Genomic DNA, 25,874 nt, shown 5'->3' with positions numbered 1-25,874 from the left:
CATCTTTTCCCCTCAGACTGTTTCAAAAAATCTGAATTTGACCTATTTAAACATTTAAAAGTAAAGCTTTAAAATTTTGTACTTGATTTTAGTTACAAGTGTTTCTGATCCTTAAAAGTCTTTTTCTGAGATGAAATTCACACAACAGAAATTTAACCATTTTAAACTAAACATTCAGTGATGTAGTACATTCACAATACCTCCTCTGTCCAGTTCGAAAACATGTTCATTGCCCTAAAAGGAAACCCTTCACCCCTTAAGCAGTTACCCCACATCCCCGTCCCTTCTTCCAACAAACATCAGTCTACTTTAAACTGTTGCTCTGGCTATTTCCTTTAAATGGAATCATATAATATATGACCTTTTGTATCTGGCTTCCTTTGCCCAGGATAATGTTTTTGCAAATCATCCACATTGTAGTATGTATCTGTGCTTCTTTCTTATGGCTGAAGAATATTCCATTGCATGTGTACTCCAGAATTTGTTGATCCTTTCATCTACGATAGACATTTGAGTTGTTTCCATATTCTGGCTATTGCAAATAGTCCTGCTGTGGGCATGCTTGTACATGTGTTTGACTGCCTGTTTTCCGTTCCTTCGGGTACACATCTAGGAGCGGAATTGCTGGCTCACATGATGATTATATATTTAACTTTTGAGGAACTGTCAAACTGTTTTCCATTGTGGCTGAACCATTTTACATTCCCACTGGCAATGCATGAGGACTTCAGTTTCTTCACATCCTAATGCATGTGGAATGGTACCTCACTGTGGTTCTGAGCTGCATTTGCCCGATGACTAGTGATGTGAAGCATGTTTCATGTGCTTGTTGACCATTTGTATATGTTCCTTGGATAAATATCTATTCAAGTCCTTTGCCCTCGTAAAGTTCAAGTTGTCTTTTTGTTGTTGTGTGAGAGTTCATTATATATCCTAGATACTAGATAGATGACTTGCAAATATTTTCTTCTATCCTATATAATTTGCCTTTTTACTTTCTTGATTTGGTCCTTGGATGCACACAGTTTTTAATTTTGATGAAGTGAAATGTACCTATTTTTTTTTTCCTTTGTTGCTCAAGCTTTTGGTTGTCATATATAAGAATCCATTTCCAAAGTCAAGGTTGTGAAGATTTACCTTTGTGTTTTTTCTTCTGAAGTGTTTATAGTTCTTATATTTAGGTTGTTGATCCAGTTTGAGTTACTTAAAATTTTAAAAAATACATGTTTATTGATTTTAGAGAGAGAGGAAGTGGGGGAGAGAGCGAGAGCAAGAGAGAGCAATCAAAACATTGATTGGTTGTCTCCCATATGTGCCCCAGCTGGCGTGGGGATTGAAGCTGCAACCCAGGCAGGTGCCCCAGTGACGTGGATACTGGCCCGCAGTGTCAGAGGTGTTATGGATGACATACGAGACATTCACACAGACTACCGAGTCCTGTGGAGGAAAAGGGACAGCGTGGCTTCTCTCTCAAGGGCAGAGCAAGCCTCAGAGTGCCTCGGCCACCCTCTCAAGAGGACAGCGCCCAGACCCTTGTCTGGACAGGCTTTTATTGGATTCAATTTGCATAGGAATACAGGGTATATACGTAAAGCTCATCAATCATTGTCAGGCAGAAATGATTAAACAGTAGATAACATTCAGAGAACTCTGAGGGCTTATTCTGAGTCAGGGTCAGGTAGTTAAATGGCCATAAAACTTTGGGGAACAAACTCACTTCTTGCTTGGACCCTTATCATTTGAATTGAGGGTATCAGCAAAGCAGGTTTCATAGGATTTTATGCATTTTTTTCTTAGGCCTGATGCCCTAGGGAACCTGCCCTTCCCAGCACAGGGCTGCACCTACCTCCAGCATTGTTTCAGGCTTAAGTCAGGCAGGGGAAGTAAGGCAGCCAGGAGATTAGGAGACTTCTTGCAGATAGAATGAGTACTCACGCTATGCCAAAGTCAAGGGGCAAGGGTCCATCACCCCCTTTTTCTTTAGCCCCCCCAAGTCCTTCCCTGGGCCCCCCCTGTGATGGTGCCTGTCTTAGATCGTCCCTCCCTTGAGGAATCTTACCCATCATTGGCTAGCCAATCAAGTATTGGGGGCCAGGCAGGGTGAAGTAAAAGGAGCAGATGCAATGCCCCTGATGGGGAGATAAGCTTTGTCTCCTTTAGTGGCTTATGGTCCGAAGGTCACTCTCTCAGCCTTAGCCGTGGGGCATTATACCCTCTGAAACCAGGCAGAGCAGTTCCCAACACCCCAGCTGGGAGTCAGACCCCCAACTCTTTGATGAATGGGATGACACTCCAACCAACTGAGCCAGACTGCACAGAGGCTGAGATACTTTTTATGTATGGTGTAAAGTGCAGGGCTCTAACTTCAGTTGTTCTAGAACTGTTTGTTGAAGAGACTCTTCTTTCTCCACTGAATGGTCTTGGCACTTCTGTCTAAAACCGGTTAACCATAGATATATGGCTGCATTTCTGGATTCCATTCCATTCCATTGGTTTATATGTCTCTCCATATACCAGTACCTTGCTGTTTTGATTAAGGTAGCTTTGTAGTAAGTTTTAAAATCAGAAAGTGTGAGTTTTTCAATTTTGTTCTTTTTCAATATTGGCTATTCAGTGCCCCTTGTAAATCCTTATACATTTGAGAATTGGCTTTTCTATTTCTTTGACATTAGCTGTTGGAATTTTGATGGGGATTGCATTAGAATCTGTTGATCACTTTGGGTGGTCTTGACATCTTAGCAATATTAAGTGTTTAATCCATGTACGTGGTATGTCTTTCCATTTAATTTCTTGAAGCAGTGTTTTGTATTGTACAGTATAGAAGCCTTTTCACTTCCTTGGTTAAATTTATTTCTAGATGTTTATACTTCTGGATGCTATTATAAATAGAATTGTGTTCTTAGTTTTCTTTTTTTTAAAGATTTGTTTATTTATTTATTTATTTTTAGAGAGGGGAAGGGAGGGAGAAAGAGAGAGAGAGAAACATTAATGTGTCGTCTCTCACTTGGCCCGCAACCTAGGCATGTGCCCTGACTGGGAATCGAGCCTGCAATGCTTTGGTTCACAGCCTGCACTCAGTCCACTGAGCTGCGCCAGCCAGGGCTTGTTCCTAGCTTTCTTTTTGAGTTCTTCATTCCTCATGTACAGAATCCATACTGATCTTTGCATGTTGATGTTATACCCTGCAATTCTGCTGAATTTATTACCTCTGGTAGTTTTGTTTTGATGAGGGTATCTTCTGGATTTTAAAAATATATATGATCATGTGTTTTGTGTGTAGATATAGTTTTACTTCCTTCTTTCCAGTTTGGGTGCCTTTATTTCATTTTTTTTTTTTTTTACCTGGCAGGAATTTCCAGCACAGTGTTGAATAGCAGTAGTGGTTGGAGACGTACTTGTTTTTTTCCCAACAGTCTTTCACTGTTGAGCATGATGTTAGTTATGGTTTTCATAAATGCTCTTGAAAAATAAAATTTAAAAAAAGTACCCTCTGCACAGAAAAATGAAACATTAAGAATTCAGTCCCTCAGCTCCACTAGCCACATTGCAAGTGTTCAGTAGCTGCTGTGGCCAGCGGCTGCTGTATCCGAGAGAGCAGCTATGGACCATTTTCATCGACATAGAGAGCTCTCCTGTGCAGTGTTGCTCTAGAGTCTGTTACAGCGGTGTCCAGCCTTTTGGCGTCTCTGGGCCACATTGGAAGAAGAGTTGTCTTAGGCTACACATTGAATACACAAACACTAATGAGAACTGATGAACAAAAAAAAGATTTTAAGTAAATTTATGATTTCTTTTTTTTTTTAAGATTTTATTTATTTTATTTTATTTATTTATTTTTAGAGAGGGAAAGGAGGCGGGGAGAGAGAGAAAGAGAGAGAGAGAGAGAGGGAGAGGGAGAGAGAGAGAGAAACATCAATGTGTGGTTGCTGAGGGTTCTGGCCTGCAACCCAGGAATGTACCCTTGCTGGGAATTGAACCTGGGACACTTTGGTTCCCAGCCCACGCTCAATCCACTGAGCTACGCCAGCCAGGGCAATGTATGATTTCGTGTTGGGTCACATCCATAGTTGCCCTGGTCTGCATGCGGCCAGTTGGATGCCCCTGGCTCTAGAACAAAGTGGTGATTTTTGCAATTATCTTGACTATAAATTGCTTTCAAAGGAGGTAAATATTAGCAGTGGCCTGGGGCTATCATTTCAATTCTTAAGTGCATTAATGCCCTTTCAGGTTGACCAAGCCCAGGGTTGGCATTGATTTACCTGAACAGTTTCATTACACAGCAAGTGAGAGCTAAATGTCTGGGCATTTTTTAAAAACCTCTGAGTAATACACTTAAGTGATTTTACTGCTTTAGGTATTGTGCTCATGCGTGCACGTGTGTGTGTGTGTGTGTGTGTGTGTGTGTATGAGAGAGAGAGAGGGAGAGGGAGGAGGGAGAGAAGGAGAATTTACCTCCATAACATTCCAGTTGCTTTAAGTTTGTACCTAATGAACTTCTGGTGGCCAAGAGAAGTTGCAGTTTTGCTATTGCATTAGTATTACTAGAATTTACAATATTTACATGAATTTTTTTACTTACAGAAGCCAAATTTTGGAGTAGTGAAAGATTGGGTGAGTACTGTCTATTCAGAGTTCTACTAGGCAGGACCCCAGGTTTGTTTATTACAACACATTCATTATAATACATTTAGTTATTTCAATAATTTGAAACCTAAACGTTTCTTCAGTATATGGTTTTTGTTAAAAACTCTGTAAAATTTCCTAGCACCCACTGCATTCTGATGTCTAGGCCACGAAGGCAATTTTTTTTTGTGCAGAGTTTAAGAAACAACCTACAAGATTCGCTGACTTTTTGCCCCTTTTTCCTGCATATGGGTAGCATCTAGATATAGGTAGGTCTTGACTCTTTTTTCTCCCTCAGGTTTTGCCGTTGTCCCTTTCTGAGAAGCGAAGCAATAGGAGACTACGGTTGCTTGGTCCCAGGTTATGGATTAGAGCGACTCCTGCACGGAGACCCTTTTGTACGCGCCTGCCTCCTTCAGTGCCTTTTCCTCTTTCCAGATCACTTACTTCAGCCTCTGGTACTACAACAAGCAAAATCAGCGCCGCTGGGTAGATTTAGAAAAACCTCTCAAGAAGCAGCTGGATAAATACGCCTTGGAGCCTACCGTCTATTTCGGAGTGGTGTTTTATGTGCCTTCCGTGTCACAGCTGCAGCAGGAGATTACCAGGTGAGAAACACCGGGAAATAATCTAGCGAGATTAAAAAAGTGAAACTGAGGTTGCAGTCAGGAGACACGGCTGAACTTCGCCCTCCTGCCCCACACTTTCAGCCACGCTATCGCGCGCAGGTTCTGGTATGTGGTATGTCCGAATGCTTTATTGCACGTTGCATGCGTGAGTGAAGGGCACCCTGGGTGTGAAGGAATGACTAAGGGGAAAGTGTTTTACCCTGGCTGTGAACTCTTCTGGCAGTGAAGTCACCTTCAGTGTTTTTGTTGATTTGTTTCTGAGCGTTCTAGCGCTGACACGAGAGAGGAATTTAAAACAATGTTCATCACCGAATCTGTGTTCATTCTTCAAGAAAGTGTGCCATAGCGTCCTTCTAGCTCTCTGACTCCAGGAGCTAGACCGTGTAGCCACATGGGAGGGGGAGGAGAGGCGGGAGGTGTTTAAGGTCAGAAAATTTTAGCTAATGAGTCCACTTAAAAGGGACAAAAAGGCAGAACAGGAAGATCATATTAAGGAGCGAGATAGAGGAATAAATATTCCTTTTTTAAAAAAAGATAAACCAAACCAAAACACATGGAATAAAATTTGGATTCTTGAGCCTACCTGTCAAAGTTCTCTGAAACCTGCCATTAACTTATCCTTTTAACCCTGTTTAACATTACCTTTGAGTCAAGCGGGACACTTCCAGTGCCTGGAACATGCCTCTTGCCTTTTTATCTTTGCGGTTTAGATATTTCTGTCTTATTTATGAACCGGAATCCTATTCATCTTCTGAATTTTTGTTCAAAAGGCACCTCTTCCATGAAGCTTCCCAGGTTCAAAGGAGCATTGCCTTCTCCGGCTGTCCTAGAATTCGCTTGTACTTGTGATAAGATGGCAGTCACACCGCCTTTCATTAAGCTATTTGCATACATATCTTATCATTTTGAAAAGACTTTAAACCCATGTTTCCTTTAGCTTTACCTTTCACATAATATCTAACCCAGTGCCCTGCAGATAGTGAGAACCTGGTACTACCTCCTGTTTGTGGAATGTTCTTTTTAAGTTCCGAGTTTGCCGGTCAATTACTGGAAGCCTATGGAAAACCAAAGAAGCAAAAATCAGGTAGTAGGGATAAATACACACGGACTATAAAACAGATCTGAGAGATTAGTGTTGAAGAGAGAAGAGAAGCCAGGAGGGAAAAAGCAGCAACTGATCACATTGACGCATTTACTTAAACATTCATTGAAGATATAAGGAGATACGACGTAGGAACTGTGTTGGTTACAGCGGGAGACAAATAGACACGTGAATCTGCTTTCATCCTACCCTGGAGGAGTTGCTCATAGTCTGAAACTGATCGTCCATGTAAAGAAACACTGATGGTCTGTGATGACAGTAAATGCTTTAATTGAAGCACTGGATTCTTAGGGGTTGGGTGTGAGGAGGGTGAACAGGGAAAGAAAAGAAGTCATCTCATTAATTGACTTGAGAAGAAACTTTCTAGTTAGAGGGAATAGCTTGTGCTAAGTAGGAGGACTGATGTTTTCAGGGAATTTCAGATACTACCCAGAGAGGGAAGAAGAGACTTGAAAAGTAGGAGTGTTTTAGCCATAAAGTCACGGTACAATGAGGAGAGACCTTTTTGAATTTTAACAGAATGGAATGATGATGTTTGCATTTTACAAAGAGCATGCATCATAGAAGGTAGATGAGAGGTGGCGAGACAGTAGGCAGGAGACCAGTCAGGAGTGTGCATGCCGTAGCCTAGGCATTAGTGTAGGATGTGGACCTGAACACAGGCATTAGCTGTGGGAAGGGCTGAGAGGGAATGGCACCGGTAGCTTCAACCAGTAGATTGCACATTGGTTGGGTGTAGGAGAGAAGTTGTATCAGGTTGTAAATATGGCTGTATATAACATAAACCCTAAATACCTTTGCCTTCTCCCATAAAAGAAGCGAGAGGTCAGCCACGCAGAGCCAATGTGGTAGCTCCACAGAGTCTCCAAAGACTGCTCTTTCTCTCTCACTGTTCCACCATCCTCAGCATCTTCTTTGCATTTACTGGGTAACCTCAGAGTTCTGGAGATGTTGTAGCTATTGCATTCGTATGCCATGCGGTTTTACTCTCCGCCAAGTCGTGTTCCTTCATGGGGCCGTTCCCAGTTCCTCAGTCACACTCGCAGCATCCTAAGTACTCAGTGGCCAACGCGGCTAGTGGCTACTCCCTGGGACAGCGCGATGTATACCGTGCTCACCACTGCAGAAGGTTCTGTTGGACAGCGCTGCTCTGTATCTGCCAGTGGCTCACAGGAAAAACTGGAGAATACATGAGCATATCAGATGACCCCGTGAGAGTACAAATGAGATAGTTTGAGAATGTGGAAAATTCTGCATGACAGATCACATCGTTTTGCCTGTAAGTAACATGAAAATACAGAGGAGGCATCTTTTTTAAAATTAAGAGAAATTTAGAAATAACAATCAAATGTAATCTGTGGACCTTCTTTGAATCCTGATTTTTAAAAAAAAAGCTAAAAATACATTCTAATGCACTCACAAAAATTTGTATGTGGAGACTGGGTAGGGTAGTATTAAAGCATTACTAGTCATTTTGTTGGGTATGTTAAAAGTGTGTGTGCGTGTGTACGGGTTTAAGCTTACCTTTTGGGGATGTATGCTGAAGTATTTATTTGTAGGTGCTGTGATGTACCTGGGATTTGCTGTGACACACTCTGGGTGGGGAAGGGAGGAGGATAGAGGAAACCTGACAGGCACGAAGTTGATGGTTGGTGAGGCTGCATGATAAGGCTATGGGGGCTCTTTGTGCGTGTTTTCTGTGTATCTGTTCAGAATTTCTGTACTAAAGCTTAAAAATGTAAAAATGAACATGCCTACACACTAGTCTTCTATGACTAATCCAAGAAAAACACGTGAAGACTACCCCATTGCGTATTATTTAAAATTTCTGTTGTGTAAAGTGGGGCACCACATCTGTTATATTATTTATTGTAATATTTTCTGTGTAAAAATATTTTATGTTAGACAGTTGATAAGTTGATAAAGCTTTAGACTATTTTCATTTAGTTTTAATTGGCACATTTGGCTTTTGGGCAAGTTTATGGAATGCTGGCTTTAGAATTAACATGTGCAGTCTCTTTAATTCTTCGGTTTAAACAGTTTTGAATTCAGGTTTGCATGTTATGTTTTCTTAAGGCATTGTTTCTCACGACTGTATCGGCAGTTGGTGGATCCTCATTTCACATCATATTTCCAGCATCTAGAGCACTGCTGGATGCGTAGTAGGTCCTAGTAATCACCTGTTTGGTGAATAAATACATGGAAAGCAGAATAAGTCTCCACTGTAGAGATTTACTAAAACAGAGAAATGATAACAGGTGAAATTCTGGTGACTGGCTTAAAGTAGATGATTACTGATAATGATGATAATGTGGTTTATTGAGTGCCAGCTATGTTCGAGTATTGTGCTGAAAGCTTTAAATTATATTCCTTGAATATGTTCAACCTTGTGAAGATGATGTATCCCCATTTTGCCGGTGACAATTTAAATCCACAGATTACGACTTGCTTGAATCCGTGCAGAAGGCAAAGTCGGAGAGCTGGAATTCACCCTAGGTCTGCTTGACTCAGGCTTGTGCCGACAACCCGGGCCCTGTATATCGAAAGTGTAAAAAGAAGCAAACTTGTTTTACAAGAATATTAAGAAAGCATTTAGCAGCTATTCTTTTTTGGGATTTCATCCAAAAATATTTCAGTGTAGGCCTGGTCTGAAATATCAGGAACCACCTTCTTCTGGCTGTATCTTCCAGGGCCAGGGAACTTTGGCCGGAGCGAGCAAAGTCTCCTGTTACCAAGTTCCTGGTCAGAGTTTCTAAAGTGAAGACGGGCCGCTGAGTCCCTGCTTCTCCAGCTAACAAGAGCTGTGTGTAGGGACTGTCTCCCAGGGCCCCTAAGACAGACAGATGGCCAGTTGTCTCCCACGTGGTTATAGATTCGGAGTAACTACAGCTAAGGATAAATGGGTTACATTGCGTGTGTGTGTGTGTAAGTGTAGATATGATCAAGAAGGTTTCTTGTCATTCTTGAAACCATCTTGGGTTAAGATTGTATTTGACTAGTTTATGCTCTTCTACCAAATTACGGTAAAATGCATGGTCTCAATCGGAGGTAATGTTGACATTGACTTATTTAAATTGACATTTTTTTATAGGTATCAGTATTATCTGCAGCTGAAGAAAGATATCTTGGAAGGAAACATTCCTTGTACATTGGAGCAAGCAATTCAGTTAGCAGGCTTAGCTGTTCAAGGTAAATAATGACGATTGATAATATAATAGAGCTACCAGATTAAAACTGTTAATAAGGAAAAGAGCAAGGGATTCGTAAAGTAACTGACTTTCTATAGCAGTGTTAACATATTAGTGAAATATTATTCCGTTATCCAAGGATCTTCCTTGTGGGAGAAAATGAATGTGGATTACTTCAATGAATTGAGACTTTCGGAAGGATAAGCACGTTATCATATGTCCACAGAGAAACAGACCAAAAATAGAGGACCCCCCCCCCCCCCGGCCCCGCCGCCCCCCACACACAGCAGTTAACACGCTATGTATTTTTCTAGTTCAAGGATCTGCTGCTAGTTAATATTTTGGGAAGAAAAATCAGCTGAACAATGAGGTTGACGAGGTTATGATTACTTACACTTTAGACACATGTCATTTGTTTGGTTTCTTAAACAGCTGTCCTGGATTATAGAGCATTGTCAGTCATAATAGATAAAGTTTTGCATTTCGTGAGTATTTTTTTTTGAATTGTTGAGTTCTGTCATTTTTCACATGTCCAATCTATATGCATTTATATGGATATGCATGCACACAAAGTTTGGAAAGACTTCTCATGGGGCATTATTTCAAATGATAACTGGCATTTAATTTGGGGGATTGAAATTTAATCCGAAAAATTATTTATAAAATTCCTTCAGCTAGTAGCAAGCATGGAGACAGTTATCATTTCTAGACAAATACATGCTTAATACACATGGAACCACATTTCCTTTCTAGGTAGTTTGAATCTTCTGAAATGTCATCTTTGGCTTGAAGAGTTAGTTTTTCATAAACTTGATAGTTGTTGAACTATCAATTTATTTTAAACCTACAAATTTCCAAGCAAGTACGTCTTGCTGTAATGTATTCAAATGATCTGATTCCATTTCCTACTGGTAATCACTTTGGTTTCTTCCTGACATTTTTCTATGCACAAGTAAGGTAGTTATATTTGTTTTTTTAATTGTAAAAGTGAGATCATGTTACATATAGTTTGTGTTTTTTTTTCACTTTATTAATAGACATTTTCCCTAGTCAAGACACATGAATCTACCTAACTTTTCAAAATGATATTTTTTAAACATAAACTTTATAGCTGTAAAGCAAATTTGACTTCTGAATTATAAATATACCATCTGTATACCGCATATTGAATTTAGTTGTGCGTGTTTTGCTACACAAATTAAACATAGCTGACGTGAATATTTGTCATTTCGTATAGCTGATTTTGGTGACTTTGATCAGTATGAATCCCAGGACTTTCTCCAGAAATTCGCCTTATTTCCCGTGGTAAGACTCCCTTTGATGTTCGGCCTTTATGTGAACAGTTTATTTCCATGCCCTGAGTAATCCCTGAAACAGAGTCCATATGGTAGATGCACTGCACAGGAGCAGTGTGGAAAAACCAGTTCCCTCTTATGAACAGCGCAAATACGAATGCTTGTCCTGTTATGCTCTCCTTGGTCTTGGTCAGCCCACAGACACTGAAGGGTCCATAGCCAGAGAAGTTTGCCTTATGTTTGGCTCTGAGTCTAAAGGGAGGGATCCATCTCCAGCTTCTGAGGAACCACGCAGAGGCTTTGCTTTGAACCGAAGGCTTGAGACCTCACGAAATTATGCTGAAATACATTTGGCTTCTCAACAACAGTGTACAAAGTAGATGAAAAAAAGACACCGCCTTCTACATTTTTGTAGTCGCTGCGGAGTACAGGAACACTGTGCGCTGGAACAGCTCTGCTCTTCCGTCCGCACGGCCCGCCAGGGACGCACGGACACCTTTGCTGTGCCGGGTTTGACATTGGCTGTTGGATGTTACCGTCCTGAGATAACTCAGCTGAAACGTTCCCTGGGACAAACTCGGAGAAGGCAGGGCAAGCATTTGGCTCCTGAGCAGAAGCCACTTATTTCCTTAGAAAGATCATGATTACGTGCTTAAGCAAAGGGCCCTCATATTAAAACCATCCCTACTCGTGCCTCATGGTGACGCGAGCTGGTTAGTCAGTAGCAACGATTGTTCCTGAGAAATTTGGGGTGACTGGTTTACATACTCACTGCCGTTTGCTTTCTTCAGGGGTGGCTACAAGATGAAAAAGTACTGGAAGAAGCAACCCAAAAGGTGGCCTTACTGCATCAGAAATACAGGTAACGCTACGAAAAGGAGACGTGGAATAGTACAGAACTAATGCCTGTTCGGACTCGCAGTGAGCATCGCCACACTCCAGTGTGGGACTCGAGACTGCTGCTGCAACTGCCGCCACTGCCGCGAGTCGCCGGCGTTCTCATGGCACTCACTCTGGGCCGGGTGCTGGTCCCAGCACTTGCCCACATTAGCCCGTTTGTTACCCATGTTGCATCAGTGAGGAAGCTGAGAACGCCGAAAGCAGCCAGTCACTGAAGGGTGCCCATTCGCCACCCCGCGTGTTAAGGTTTGGGTGCTAACCTCGTCCTTTGTAGATGGAGTCAAGACTGGAGACACGTGTTTTCTTGGTGACGCAGCAAGTGCAGGCTTCTTCCCCTCCTCGCACACCTTTGGAAGCTGCATTTCTGTCTTCTGGGGACGCCGTCTGTGCTATGGGCTGTAGTGCTTATTGCCTGGCTTTCTTTGATTGTGAGTCTGTACTGGTCTGCAAGAAAAATCCTCTCCTAGAGAAGTCTAGGTCTTCCTCTAAACCAAATACACAGTTCCAAGTATTTGATGTATCCTTAAATTCTTATAACCACTCTTTAAGGTAAATGTTATTATCTTCTTACAGATTGGGGAAGCCAAGCTCAAAAAGACTAAATAACTTGCCCAAAGTTACATGTGGTAGAGGTGGGATTTGAACCCAGGTCTGTCTAATTATAACTTACTGTTCATCCCCTCCCATTAAAAATAACCTTTTGCCTTTGCTCTCTCTCTCCTCAAATCCATATACTTGCTCACAAAGGATTAATCTTCTAAAACATCACTTTTCTCTCACCTACCCCTCCACACCCCCTTTCTCAAATGCTCATGAATCTTTTCTTGCTTTTCACTCACCTGAGCTCATTACCCCTGGGATTCAAGGCCTCCTACCAGTTGTTATATCCTGCCTTTCCAGCTTTACCTTCTGCTGTCCCGAATGAACCGTGTTTTCCCAGCACAATTAATCTCTTGGGCACACATCGCCTTGTCTTTTGTTACTTTCATTCATTCATTTGTGCATCCCCCTAGAAGACAGTTTACTGATGATTGTTCTCTGTGAGGTGGAGTGCCGGATGGAGTGGTGCAGGGATAAACGGAACAATCCTCTGCCATCCAAGGATGTATTAGTCCAAGGGGCAGGCAGGACTACTGGCTGTGGTAGTTCTTGTCATTCTAAGAGTAGAATACGGGAGCAGCGGGAGCAATGTGCACAGAATATGGGGGGCCTGCGTAGAGCGGGGACATCTAACTTAGACTCGGGGATCACAGCGCGGGATAGAGAAGGAGTGAGAGATACATAGGCAAGGTCTTCAAGGATATTAGGGATTGACCAGGTGCACAGGTCACTGACAGGTAGTCCAGGGAACATGGTGTACTCACAGAAATGCAGAGTTTGGGATGGCGGCAGTGTGGGGTGCCCTATGGGTGTCGGGGAGCAGCAGAAGATGAAGCTGGAGAGGCAAGTTTCCATACAGCTGAGCACTATCTTTACCCACACCACCTTCCCACCCATCCTTGCAATTCCGCCACTGGAGCTAAGAAAGGATTTCTGTCCTCCTAACTCATTATTTCCTGCACTTGCATCATTTGGCATTTAGCACACGATGCTTAGTGTTGCCCGATACTTTGGAAAGTAAGCAGTTACTCAGTGGGTTAGGGAGAATTTTACCTTTTACCGAAGACATTTCAGGGGGTTGTCTTACTCCCTGTGTTGCCCTTGCCCGCCTAAAGTACGAGGGGCAGAATCTTCTGTAACTAACCCTCAGTGGCCCACAGTGCTTTGCGTATAGTCAGCTTTCAGTTGATATCGATGGGTCGATACAGGCCATTACAGATGCTTAGAAACTTGAAACGTGTATGGTGTTCTATGCCAAATTCGTCTGCAGTGTTTTAGGGAAGCTCCTTTTTGTTGGCTTCGTTTTTGTTTTTAGTTTCGTGACTAACCTCACCCACACCCTTCGGGTTGCAGAGGGCTGCCGGCTCCTGATGCGGAAATGCTGTACATGCAGGAGGTGGAGAGGATGGAAGGCTACGGGGAGGAGACCTACCCTGCCAAGGTGAGTAGGGTGTGAAGTTCGGGGCTCTCCAAAATCAGCCTCGGCACCTCCGTGGGGGCAGTGGGGAGGCCCCCGGGGGGCATGCTGAGCACAGGCTGAAGATGCGCGAAAGGCTGGAAATTTAAAAGCCGGGGTCCTTGTGGCCAAAATTTTGAGGTAAAACATATTCGTGTTTTGCAGTGTGTTCTTTGAATGCTCTTGAAAGAGACTTCCTTAAGTAGTCTATCTCTTCCCGTACTCACACGTATTCACAAGGTGGTTCCTTCATAACTTTGACTGTCCCCTGTAGAACAGTTATCCTGTACGTCGTCTGAACATTCCACGGGCGCAAGTTCAGGGAGCGAGGGATGGCTGTGGTTCTCCGCCTCCGCTGCCCCAGTGTTTCCTTTCCTTGTAGGATAGCCAAGGCAGTGACATAGCCGTGGGAGCGTGTCTTGAAGGCATCTTCGTGAAACACAAGAACGGAAGGCCGCCCGTGATGTTTCGGTACCTTTCTTACATATTCCTATGTACTTTCTGGGGCTCCTGTTGGTGGTGTTTTTTAGTCCCTAGGCTGGTTATATTGCTCATAAGTCTCTCCCAGGGTCTCACTGGGAAATGGAAATATGCCCTCCCTGGAATACACCAGCCCCTGACTGCAGTGGTTGTTTCCGTAAGCCGCTTGCTTCAGAACCAAAGGGCAGAAAGTAGCGCTTACAATGATGGTCGACTTATGGCATGCTTAAAAGTGTGTGCCCCTTTTCTCACTGTATGGAGGTGTTCTTTGTTATGTTGTGAATTTTTCATTTGAGCTCTGGTTTCTAGGGCTATTTCTTGTGGATAGTCTAGGGCTTTCTCTGACTCCAGTTAATGTATTCCTAAAATACCAACATAGAGGCAAATTTCAGTGACATTTTGTAATGTTTGTTTTTTTACTGATTATAAAAAAATGACACGATTCATTCATGGAAAGATGAGAAGGTATGGAGTAAGGGAAACAAAAGAAATATGTAGCGGTGTGCTAATAGTGGCTGACGCTGAACAATGAAATTGCAGATGACTTAAATTTCATTTTCAGTATGCTGTGTTCCAGTTTATATCTTTCTTTTTAAAAGATTTTATTTATTTACTTTTAGAGAGAGGAGGGGAGGGAGAAAGAGGGAGGGAAATTCAATGTGTGGTTGCCTCTCATGCACCCCCTATTGGGGACCAGGCCCGCACCCAAGCACATGCCCTGACTGGGAACTGAACCAATAACCCTTTGGTTTGTAGGCTGGCACTCAATCCAGTGAGCCACACCAGCCTGGGCTCCAGTTTATGTCTTAAAGATAGTAAATAGGGCATATCATTCAATCTCTTTTTATTCCTTAAAATTCATAAGCTGAAATTTAAAGTGTCATTTCATAGAAATATTTGCAGTTTTATTGAGATTCTCCATATTAGATTCTGTCATCTCTTGAAGAAAAATTAAAAGTTTACATTATATCAGTTTTTTTTTTTGGTTCCTTTGTGTTTACCATTTACTTATTCCTGTATTAAACAGATTCTTTTATTCCCCTTACCCTGCCTTTAAAAGTAAACTCCTCCACCCCCACCCCATTTAAGCTTTGTAAACTATCTCTACTATTTCTTCTTGGGGACTAGTTATTCCTCTCAAGATTTTTTTTCTCTTTATCTTCTTTTCTTAGACAAGTCCCTTTAACATTTCATACAATAATGGCTTGGTGATGATGAACTCCTTTAACTTGACCTTATCTGAGAAGCACTTTATCTGCCCTTCCATTCTAAATGAAAGCTTTGCTGGATAGAGTAATCTGGGATATAGGTCCTTGTCTTTCATGACTTGGAATACTTCTTTCCAGCCCCTTCTTGCCTGCAAGGTCTCTTTTGAGAAATCAGCTCATAGTCTGATGGGAACTCCTTTGTAGGTGACTGTCCCCTTATCTCTTGCTGCTTCTAGGATTCTCTCCTTCATTTTTACCTTGGCTAATGTAATTATGATGTGCCTTGGTGTGTTCCTTCTTGGGTCCAGCTTCTTTGGGGCTCTCTGAGCTTCCTGGATTTCCTGGAAGTCTATTTCCTTTGCCAGAATGGGGAAGTTCTCCTTTGTTGTTTGTTCAAATACGTGTTCAATCTGTTGCTTTTCCTCTTCTCCTTCTGGTACCCCTATAATTCGGACGTTGGAACGTTTAAAGATGACCTGGAGGTTCCTAAGCATCTCCTCGTTTTTTTGAATTCCTATTTCTTCATTATTTCCTGTTTTTTTTTTTTTTTCTTCCTTCTGGTCCACTCTGTTGTTTTGAGTCCCAGTTTCCTTCCCATCACTGTTGGTTCTCCGTGCATCTTCCTTCATCTCTTTTATGGTAACCTGCATTTTTTTCCTCTGATTTGTGACCAAAATCAACCAATTCTGTGAGCTTCCTGATCACCAGTGTTTTAAACTGTGCATCTGATAGGTTAGCTATTTCTTAGTTGCTCAAAAAGATGAGTTCTGGGGCACTGATTTGTTATTCTATTTGAGCCATCCCTCTCTGTCTTTTTTTTTTGGGGGGGTCTGGTCGCTCTTGTTAAGGTGAGGGGCGGAGCCTTAGGTTTTCACCAGGGCTGGCCCCCCCCCCTCCGTCGCTAGATTATGACGTTGTACGTGGGGGCGGGGACAGGAGGGAACAATGGCGGTAGCTTCGTTCTCCTGGGACCTCAGTCCCTTCTCTGGGATCCTGGGTTGAGACCTCTGCCCTGGTCCACAATCGCTGCCTCACTGGGTCCGCCAGCCGCCGCTTGCGTACTGGGGGTCCACCCGCTGCGATCTTGTGCGCCCCAGGTGCCTTACGTGCTCCTGGTTGTCTTAGGCGCCCAGTCCTCCCTGTTAGCCAGGCGCCACGACCCGAGCCCGGCTGCTCCTCTCCGCTCCTCCCACCGGTCTGGATAAACAGGTCTACTTCAACTTCTTGGCTGTCTGACTTCCATTCAGATAAATTCTCTGTCAGTTCTGGGTGTTATTCTGCCTCTAAATTGTTGTTCTAATCTTGGGTGTACGTGGAGATATGGTGCGTCCAGCTACGCCTCCATTTTGCCGGAAGTGAGGTTTTTTTTCTTTAAGTGGGCATCTCTTCCTTCATTTTCTTTGCTTTACTGCATTTTGGGGCCCTGAGTTCTCATGGTGATTATGATGACCGCAGTGAGTGAACACGGCCCGGGGAGCAGTTCCCCTTCCCAGACTGGACGGCACTGGGCCTGGCCACTCCCTTGTGGTGATTGCTGACGTGTGCTTGTTACGTGTTCCCAGTGTGCTGAGTTGGGGGGTGGGGGGCAGGGATTGGGTCTGGACCCAGCTGGAAGGGCGGGGCCCAACTGTGCCCGAAGGGCCACGTGCAAACTGGAGACATTGGCTGGCTCCCTTCATCTCACAGATAGGAATTTCAAAAATTGTCTTTAATATGATACTCATAATCTTTAGATTTAACAGTTCAATGTTGGGTCACTACGAATTAATTTTATTTATTTTAATAAATTTTAAATAATATAATGGAGAGGATAAAAGTGGTAAAATGTTTTTCTTCCAGCCTATTTTCCCATTCATAAAATTAGTTATGTAATAAAATCAAATATTAATATGTAAAGTCTAATTATGATAAAATACAGTTAGAAAGCTCAAGGTAGGTTTTTGAATACTGGTGAACACATCCAGAATAGAATAGTTGGCTCTTTGGGTTCCTAGCGTTTGAACTTCATGGTCACCCTGAAGCTTGTCAGAGCACCCCTCCTCCATCTTTGGGTCTTATTTTATCCAGCCTACGAAACTGAACAGTACTTCGGTGCTTCTCTCTTTTGCCCTCACCCTCCCAACTGTGCCCCTTCTAGGGAAGCGCTGTGCCTTACTGATCTTAGTATCCCTGAGACCTAACAGAATTTCTGGCCTTGTTATAACACATGCCCTTCATGGTGTTTGTTGAATGAAGAAAGGAGGCACTGACAACCAGCTAATATAGGGATCTCTGATCCAATTAATGTGGCAAGTGAGGGTAAATAGATTTTACATTTTGATATACTCTTTCTCCATATTTGGTACACATGCATTTACTTTCTGCAACTAGGTGTTGTCAGTTCAGTTAGAAAATGCATGCTAGCTAATCAAAACAAGTTTTCTTTCTAAAATAATTAACACACATTATCTTATGTGTCAAGCACAGGAAGCAATTTGTCTCCTGGTGCAAACATGAGCACTCACGTTGCCATCTTCTGTCTGTCACTCTGCAGGTGGCATGACATCGCTAACATGTCCCACAACAAGTCCTTCTTTGCGTTGGAGCTGGCGAGCAAAGAGGAGACCGTCCAGTTTCAGACTGTGAGTGGACAGTAGGAATCGCATGGGTGACTTTTCTGAGGGTTAACAAGTTAGCGTTTCTGTGTGTATGTTGGGAGGGTGGCATTAAACTTACAATGTTTTACAGTTTTATAAAACATTGTAAGATTTTATAACATTTTGCATAATAGTAGTTTTGTCATAATACCTTTGGCAAAGGCGGTTGCTCAGGTAATGTTGAAGGAGTGAGTCCTTGGATGAATACTGTCTGATCATGATGGCCTTTAAATTAAACCTAAGGGACTAAGTAGGGGGAAGGAAGCACTAACAGCTTAATTTCTATCGATACGTGAATGACTGAGAAGAAAGGTTATTTCACAGTTATTTGCCTTTGCTCCCTTGAAAAAGGCAGTATTGAGTCGCTGAGTCAAATGTTTTGTTTGAAAATGTCTTTGAGTTATCTATTTGTCAAAATAAAAGTTGATATTTTCATAATTTTTAAATTTCTAAGTCATATTGAACTTGTTTAATGCAGGAATCACACTGTTAGAATAGATTTTTTTTTTTTTTTTGTCTTCATACCTAATTATAGCACTCTATGAAGACACAGTACTGGAAATGAAAGACTCACAGTGCGTTAAGTGGCTTGACGTAATATGTTACCCAATTGTGTCTTGTCCTCAGATGCACTCTGTAGCCAGTTGTAAATGTGCTTTCATTCATTTTGTGCATGTTTTGTTTGCTAGGAAGACATGGAAACGGCGAAGTACGTGTGGAGACTGTGCGTCGCGAGGCACCGGTTTTACAGACTGAACCAGTGCAGCCTGTGAGTGTGGCCGGCCCCGGGGACTGTGGGAAATGGCTGGTGCAGAGGTTTCCATCTGGAGTTGTATTGTGTCATCTAGAAAGGGGAATTTTATGAAAAGTGATGTTTCAGTAGGATTTTTATGGTAAACTCTTTATGTGTTAAAATGAAATTTCTCAAATTATTTTTTCATTTTGGCTTTGGACCAACATCTAATAACTACACATGTGCCTCTAAGATCTCTTTACTTATTTACTGGGATCATCCTAATTCTTGAAAGTTAGAAAGGGAATAATAGCTTTTTTTTTTCTTTCAAATCAGCATTTTGTATAATTAAAGATTTTTGCTTTTCAAGCCATTTGAAGAATGTATCCCCTTCTCCCTAATGTACGTTTTTCTGTGCCCACGTGGGATCCCCTCCCCCGCCTCTGCCTCTGCTGGATCGCTGGGTCCCATCCGTATACAGCCGTGCTGTTAACACCTCACACCTGAAAACACGTCTCCTTCATTCCTCGCGCCCTGCCGCCGCAGCACCCGTCTCTGCTCTCCTCCCTGGCGAGTTTCTTCAACAGACTTGTGCGTGCCTGCGTTCTCTCCCTCCTCCATCCTGTTTCCGCTGGGCTGCCACCACACTGACACTGCCTCTCCCGGTGACAGTGACCTTCACCCAGGGGACATTTCAGGAGTTCTTTCACTTGACCCCTCAGCAGCACTTACCCTCTGACCACCCCTTCCTTCCTGCACCCAGTTGATCCTTGGCCCTGGGGACCGTGTCCTCTCTTGTTTGTCCTCTTCCCAGGCTGTTTCTCCTCATTCACCTTTGCTGGTTTCCCCCTCAGACCTCATCTCCACCCACTCGGTCCCTAGGGGATTTGCCGTGCCTCAGGCTTAAAAATAGCTGAAAGTGCGTCTGATCTTGTATCTGGCCCCATCTCCTCCCTGAGCACTTGGGCACTTGCCTAGGTGACATCTCCACTTGGGTACCTAAAAGGGACCCCAAATTTGATATGTCTAAAACCAAACTCTTGATTTGCTCCTCTGCTTCCTGCACCCCAACCTGCTTTTCGCTTTTTCCCCTTTTTGAGAAATGACAGCACTGTATTCACCAGCCCAAAACCTACCTAATTCCTGCTTGGTTCCTGTACCTCTTTCATTGACATCCAGTTCATCGGGAAGCTCCGTCTGCTCTGCCTTCAAAATATATCTGGTTCGATCCCCGGTCAGGACACATACTGGAATCAAACAATAAATGCATAAAAACGTGGAACAACAAATCGATTTTTTTCTCTCTCTCCCTTTCTTCTCTCTCTCTAAAAATCAATGAATAAAAAACTTTTTTTTTTTTTGCCAGGTGAGCAAAAGACGGAGCACCACTCTGAGTTCCAGCTCAGGCCCAGACCTGAGCCCGTTCCTCTCCTCCACCTTTCCTTAGCTATGGGGTTACTGCAGACTCCTGTGGCCCCCCTGGGCCCATCTGCCCAGCCGCCTCTTGATCCTGGCTCCCAGACCCAGCAGCCCTTACAGTGGGAATGCCCCTCGCAGCCCCAGGCCTTTGCTGGTGTGCCCCTCCTCCTCTCTTCTGGCAGACTTGTCACCCTGCAAGGTCCAGTTTAAATGCAGTCGCTCTGTAGCCACCATGCTTTCGTTTGCTCAGTCCTCAGTACCACTCTCAAAGTCCTGTCTTCTCCTACCATGTTCATCATAATAATTATGTTTCAGGAAATGCTTTTCTGTGCCAAGCATTATGCTGAGAGCTTTTATCTCCTTTAATCTTTACAGTGGCTCTGTCTGGTGCAGTCATTATTGCCCCTTTCTGGAGGGAGGTGTGGAGACTTGCAGATGTGAGATGGTGTTCTGCTGCCACATAGCTGGTCATTGGGAGCAGGGCGACTACAGCCTGTGCTGTTGGCCACGTGCTAGACTGTGGCAGTGCGTGTCTGCTGTTCCAGCACGGATGTGCTTTGCCTGTCCTGTCCGCCAGAGCCCCACGAGGGCAGGCTCTCCTCTCGTTCCTCTTTGTGCCCCGTGGTCAGCAGGGGCCTTGTGTGAAGGGCCATGAATGAAGGAAGCCTGGGGAACACGGTGATGGGATTGCAGGGGAGGAGAGCCCTTCTGCTCCTGGTTGACGTCCTTTCATTACTGATTGCCAATTGGGGGTGAAAAAGTCTTAAAAGGACATTTTGTCCCTTTGGGCCAGGAAGGAAGAGGCAAGGCTGGGGAAGTGCTTTGTGTTTTACAGGGACCCAGGTGTAAAGAAAACCTCAGTCAGGACCAAACGTGCAGAGAGTCCTGAGAGAAAAGAGAAGGAAGAGGCCTGGGGGATCCATTGGGCAGAACCATCTACTGAGGGACACTTGGGCCCCTGTTCCTCTCTCCTCCCTGCAGCCCCTCCACCCATGTTTTTATCTGCGCCCCTCTGCTGGTCTGGTGATGGGGCTTTGGAAAACCCTACCTGACCGGGAGGAGCAACCCTGTTTTCTGTGGGTGTGGGGAGCCGCGGCTCGCTCTCGGGCAAGGAGTTCTGGGTGCATTTGTGGGTGGAAGCGTTCCTCCTGCTGGCTCGATTCTGTGGTGCTGCCAGGCCAGGAGAGCTGCGTGTGGGGCTCCTCTGGGCGGGCCTGGCTCCACTCAGCCATGCGTGACGCTATTTTTATGCAGATGTGTGTTCTGAGATTCCAGGAGTAGGCATGCAGTCCGTTGGAACACCGCCTTTTCATAAGTATAAAGCCTTTCATAAGTTTAAGAGTGTTCATAATATTGAGCCATCATTACCTTAGTTCATTCTTTTCCTGGAACATAATGGAGAACCAATTATTTTGGATAAACCAGAAATGTAATCCCTTTTCCAGGAGGCATTTGTATTGGTTGGTGCCACATTGTGTTTCAGCCTCCATACGTGCAGTAGACTGTGGGAGTCCATTTCCACGGAGTATTTTTTCCTCTGTAATTATCTATGACGGTTGACATCCACTTCATTCTGTGGGAAATGAATGTTGCATTGTGAGCGCTCGGTCCCCAGGTGAAGTAAATGAGTTCTTAGCTTTTAATATTTTAATAGGTAATAAAATGGAAAATAACTTTAATTTTTATGGTCACTTCTGTTAAGGCTCTCAACCTAGACTGTTCAGTGACCTTCAGTATTATAACGATTCTGAAGTGGCGGTAAATGTGTCCTTGTGGTCCAAAAGGGTACACTCAGGTGTCGTGGGTGTTTCATGAGACAGCAGCAGGCCCGGCGCTGGCCAGCGGATGCTGGGTACCTGGTCCAGGCTGGGGCCACCGGTGACTCAGGATGGATTCCGTTTGCATAGAAAGGGAGATTTCACTCCTTGAGTGTCCCCTTGCTACCCACTCAGACTGATACATATTGATGGGATGATGGTGTTGGGACAGCCTGATGAGACTCATCTGCCCTTGGCCCAGATGACCATAGTTTAGAGTTTAAAGAAGGGCATGGTCCACCATGAGTCTTGCCTGCTCCCTCCACTTTCAAACAAGGTGCTTTAGGTAACAGGATCGTTTTGCATCACTCAAGTCTTAAAAATGTTAGATAACAACAGTCTTTTCATTTTTAATTTATTACATGGGGATAATAGGACCTTACTCAGTATTCCCTTAGGACTGGAGTAGGAGGAATTCAATAAGGTAACATCAGTCTTTTAGGTGAATGACTTCTTCCAACCCCCTGTCCACCTCCCCAGCCCCAGAACTGGTCATGCTGTAATCAGCCTCTGGGATTTACATGAGGAGAAGCTGGGGGGAGAAAAGGAATCTTGATGGGGTTCTTGGTGTAGGAGGCTTTTCTCTGTCCTCACTGTGGAGGGGCCTGGAGAATGGTGTCCGCCCCCTGCCCCTGTCTCTAAAGCCGAGTGGTGGAAGTTTCCACAGACTTTCTCTAGAGGGGGAAGTGGGATTTCACCCACCAGCAAGCTGCTGGCTGAGCACAGTGAGAGGGTTGGCGTGTGTTCCCTGCGGTTTGCGGCTGTCTATGAACAGGGCAGCCGGTGTCCCCTGGGTTCTGGAGACATTTGGGATCCGGAGACTGGTGGAGAAGGCCCTGCCTGGGGAGAGGGAGGGGGTGGCCCCACTTCTTTGAGGCCTGCTGCAGGGTTTGAAGACCCTGCGACAGGTCTGGGGGAAGGTCGAGTAATCGCTGTTCCATTCAGGGAAAGCCGCAGAGACTAACATTTTCTAGGTATTTCCACCATCCAGCACATTTTTTTGTTCATCAAAATCTCATTCCTCTGCACTAGCCATAAATCTATTAAAAAAGAAGCTCGCAAAGCAAAATCCAGACAACGGTTAGAAATACGAGCTCAACTGCAAGTGCTTAGGAAGAAGCATCACTCTCTGCCTCACTCACTGTATCATTTGTTCAGCGAACACGGAGGGCTTCCTTGTGTGCCCGCCAGCAGCGACGCCGTGGTGTATGCTCTGGCCTCCGGGGAGCTCACGAGTCCCCCGGGGCCGGGGCCGGGGCGGGGGAGTCAGACGGATAATCAGCTGGCAGGAGCCTGTGCTGGGGAAGCTGGCAGACCCGCCTCCTTCAGGTTCTGCTGCTTGCCCATGTGACCAGGAGTGATTTACTTAATCTGAGTATCAGTTTCTTCACGTGTGAAATCGGGGTAATGATCGTCCTCCCTCACGGGGCTGGTGTGGGCCCCACTAAAGCACTTACTTTCCTTGGGCCAGCAGCCTTTTCTCGTGTCGTCTTCTCCAGCACACACATGCCCGGGGTGTTTTCCTAAGAGTTCTTCACCTGTCTCATCTTAGCAGCACCTGTCAGCATGGTGAACTGCCTCCCAAGTCTGGAAAACACAGCCACCAGCTCCGCCGTCTTCTCTTGTGTCCTAAGTTTAGGATAGCTGACCTCACAGTAGATGCCGTTTACAAGAACACTGGCGAGAAGCAAGAGGAGGTTAGAGTGTGAGAGCGGATGGCGAGGCTGACCCCGTCAAACAGTTTGGCAGGAGGAGCCAGTGCTAGTTTGTTGGGGTGAAGCAGAAGCAGCGTCTGCAGTGGGTGGTGTCGCCCCAGTCCTGGGTGCTGCCAGCCAGGGAGCCAAAATAGGGAGCGTGGGGGTGTTGCCGCCTATGTCCTAAGCTCCGTGTCCTTGGACTTTGTGTTAAACACACTTAAGTTTATTTTTGCTGCAGGCTGGGCAGCTCTGGACATGTTGGAGGATTCTATCAGCATCCTCCTTTCTCCTCACGTCTGGGTTTTGAATTCATGGTACTTGAAAAGTTCAGTCCGTTTCAGTGAGCCTCTGGACTAAATATAAACTTCAAAGGACCAGTTTGCCTGAACCTTAGCCCTGATGATGGAGAGAAGGAGCAAAGGCTGAGCACATTTCAAGGCTACAAAATGCAATGTCTTCAGATTCCAGACACAGATTTTAGGAATATATTAGCATACGGTTAAGGAGTGTTAAAAATAAAAGCCAGACACACCCTCCTGACCTGTTTCACTAAGGAGGCTCCTCCTTTTTTACCAGCGCGAGTGCTACTTTGCCAGTGGATAGCAGGGGCTTCTGTGTCTAATAGAATCCGCATCCATTTCACTGCTGAGCAACACAGATGCTGGCAGAATAGAGCATCTGTTGGAGAGAGACATCTGTTCACCTGATGTTGAGCTGATGTGCAGGGTTTGAACATGCGATACCAGTTGTTGGAGTGCTGGAGTGTTGGTGTATGAGACACGGGGCTTGATGTTATGGGAAATGTGCTGGTTAAATGGAGTGAGTGCTCACTTAGTAATATGGATTTGCTAGTAATTTGTCCTTAGAGCGCTATAATGAAAGGTCACAAATTTTTTTTTGTGACCAGTAATTATATGTCACGGAAGCTCCTGAGCCAGAAACAGATAGATGGTGAGAAGTTTTTTGAAAATGCTTTGACAAAATTCTGTAAGTCATCCACAAAGCCAAGAATCCTCAGTATTTAGGTTCCCAGATCTTATTTTCAACAAAACTGACCACACAACAAAAAATGCCTGCCTCTGTTTAAAAACGATAGAATTACAGATGGGCTTTTTTTTTTCTTGGTCCTTTTTGAGTTAATTTTATTCAGAGATGGGCCTTGTGAATAGTTTAAACTCTCCACTTATCTGATAAATGTCGGTCCACCCTCCTTAATATTCTCATTGCTTTTTAAAAAGTGCATTTAAAATCAATCAGAAGTTTTTTGAAAGAGAGGTAACTAAATGGGTTTACCACAGGCCCACTAGAACGATTTCCTACCTTTTTGTTTTCTCTAGCTTAGTTCCTTAGGAGAGACGCAGATCCTTAAGTTATCAAAGTTATAGATGTATCCCGTCATTAACATTTGCAGACTTTTAATTAAGGGCAGTCCCTGCTGCTTCTGGCTCTAGGGCGCTGGTAATGGGGTGCTCAGTGCCGACCCGGCCCACAGGACAGATGCCTTTGCCCTGCATCTTGCTTCCTCTGGGATGCGTCTGTGGGTGGCCTAGCTCCACCCCCTTCCTCTCTGCTGGAGGTCATTCCAGGGGAAGTCACTCCAGTGGACCCCTCTGGTATCCAGGCAGCTGATGTTCTGTGAGGAGGCTCGGACCGAGTGGTCAGAGCGATCCGGGCAGCAGGAAGGGGCAGAGGCCCCACGTAAGGACAGAGAATCTCCCTTTGTGCAAACTGGTGATTGGATTACTTTGTCTCTTTGCATTAGAGCATTTGTCATTTTACCTTATTCATTCATTTTGGTAGAATTAGAAGGTTGTGTGTGTGTGTGTGTGTGAGCATATATGTAAGGTCTTCTCAAAGTCGTGTCTTGTTTCACAGGCAAACGCAGACCGTCACAGTGAACCTGATTAGGAGGAGGTCTTCTTCAAGGATGTCTCTGGTAAGAAAGAAGGGAAACTACGGTGGCCGTTTGTCTTTAAGTGATGTCATGTCGTCCCTCTCCATAAAGCAGGCTAGTGGCAGTGCTGGTTTTAGTTTGAACCACAAAAGTGTGTCCATATATGATTGTTTTTGACCAAAAAAATGGTGATTTTT

The 25,874-nt window shown here is 44.2% G+C and overlaps 1 protein-coding gene across 1 annotated transcript in view; it reads left to right on the top strand.

Annotated features, from left to right (window-relative positions):
- PTPN21 (protein tyrosine phosphatase non-receptor type 21) overlaps positions 1–25,874 on the top strand; it is a 58,947-nt gene that overhangs the window by 16,414 nt on the left and 16,659 nt on the right. Inside the window, 9 exon segments of the mRNA XM_028507740.2 lie at positions 5,062–5,231; positions 9,446–9,543; positions 10,780–10,847; positions 11,629–11,699; positions 13,691–13,778; positions 14,176–14,264; positions 18,015–18,102; positions 18,807–18,886; positions 25,659–25,719. Coding sequence (XP_028363541.1) covers positions 5,062–5,231; positions 9,446–9,543; positions 10,780–10,847; positions 11,629–11,699; positions 13,691–13,778; positions 14,176–14,264; positions 18,015–18,102; positions 18,807–18,886; positions 25,659–25,719 — 813 coding nt within the window.

The sequence above is a fragment of the Phyllostomus discolor genome, chromosome 1 (assembly GCF_004126475.2).
Source record: "Phyllostomus discolor isolate MPI-MPIP mPhyDis1 chromosome 1, mPhyDis1.pri.v3, whole genome shotgun sequence".
NCBI classification, from domain to species: domain Eukaryota; kingdom Metazoa; phylum Chordata; class Mammalia; order Chiroptera; family Phyllostomidae; genus Phyllostomus; species Phyllostomus discolor.
This window is presented reverse-complemented; position numbering and strand designations above follow the sequence as displayed.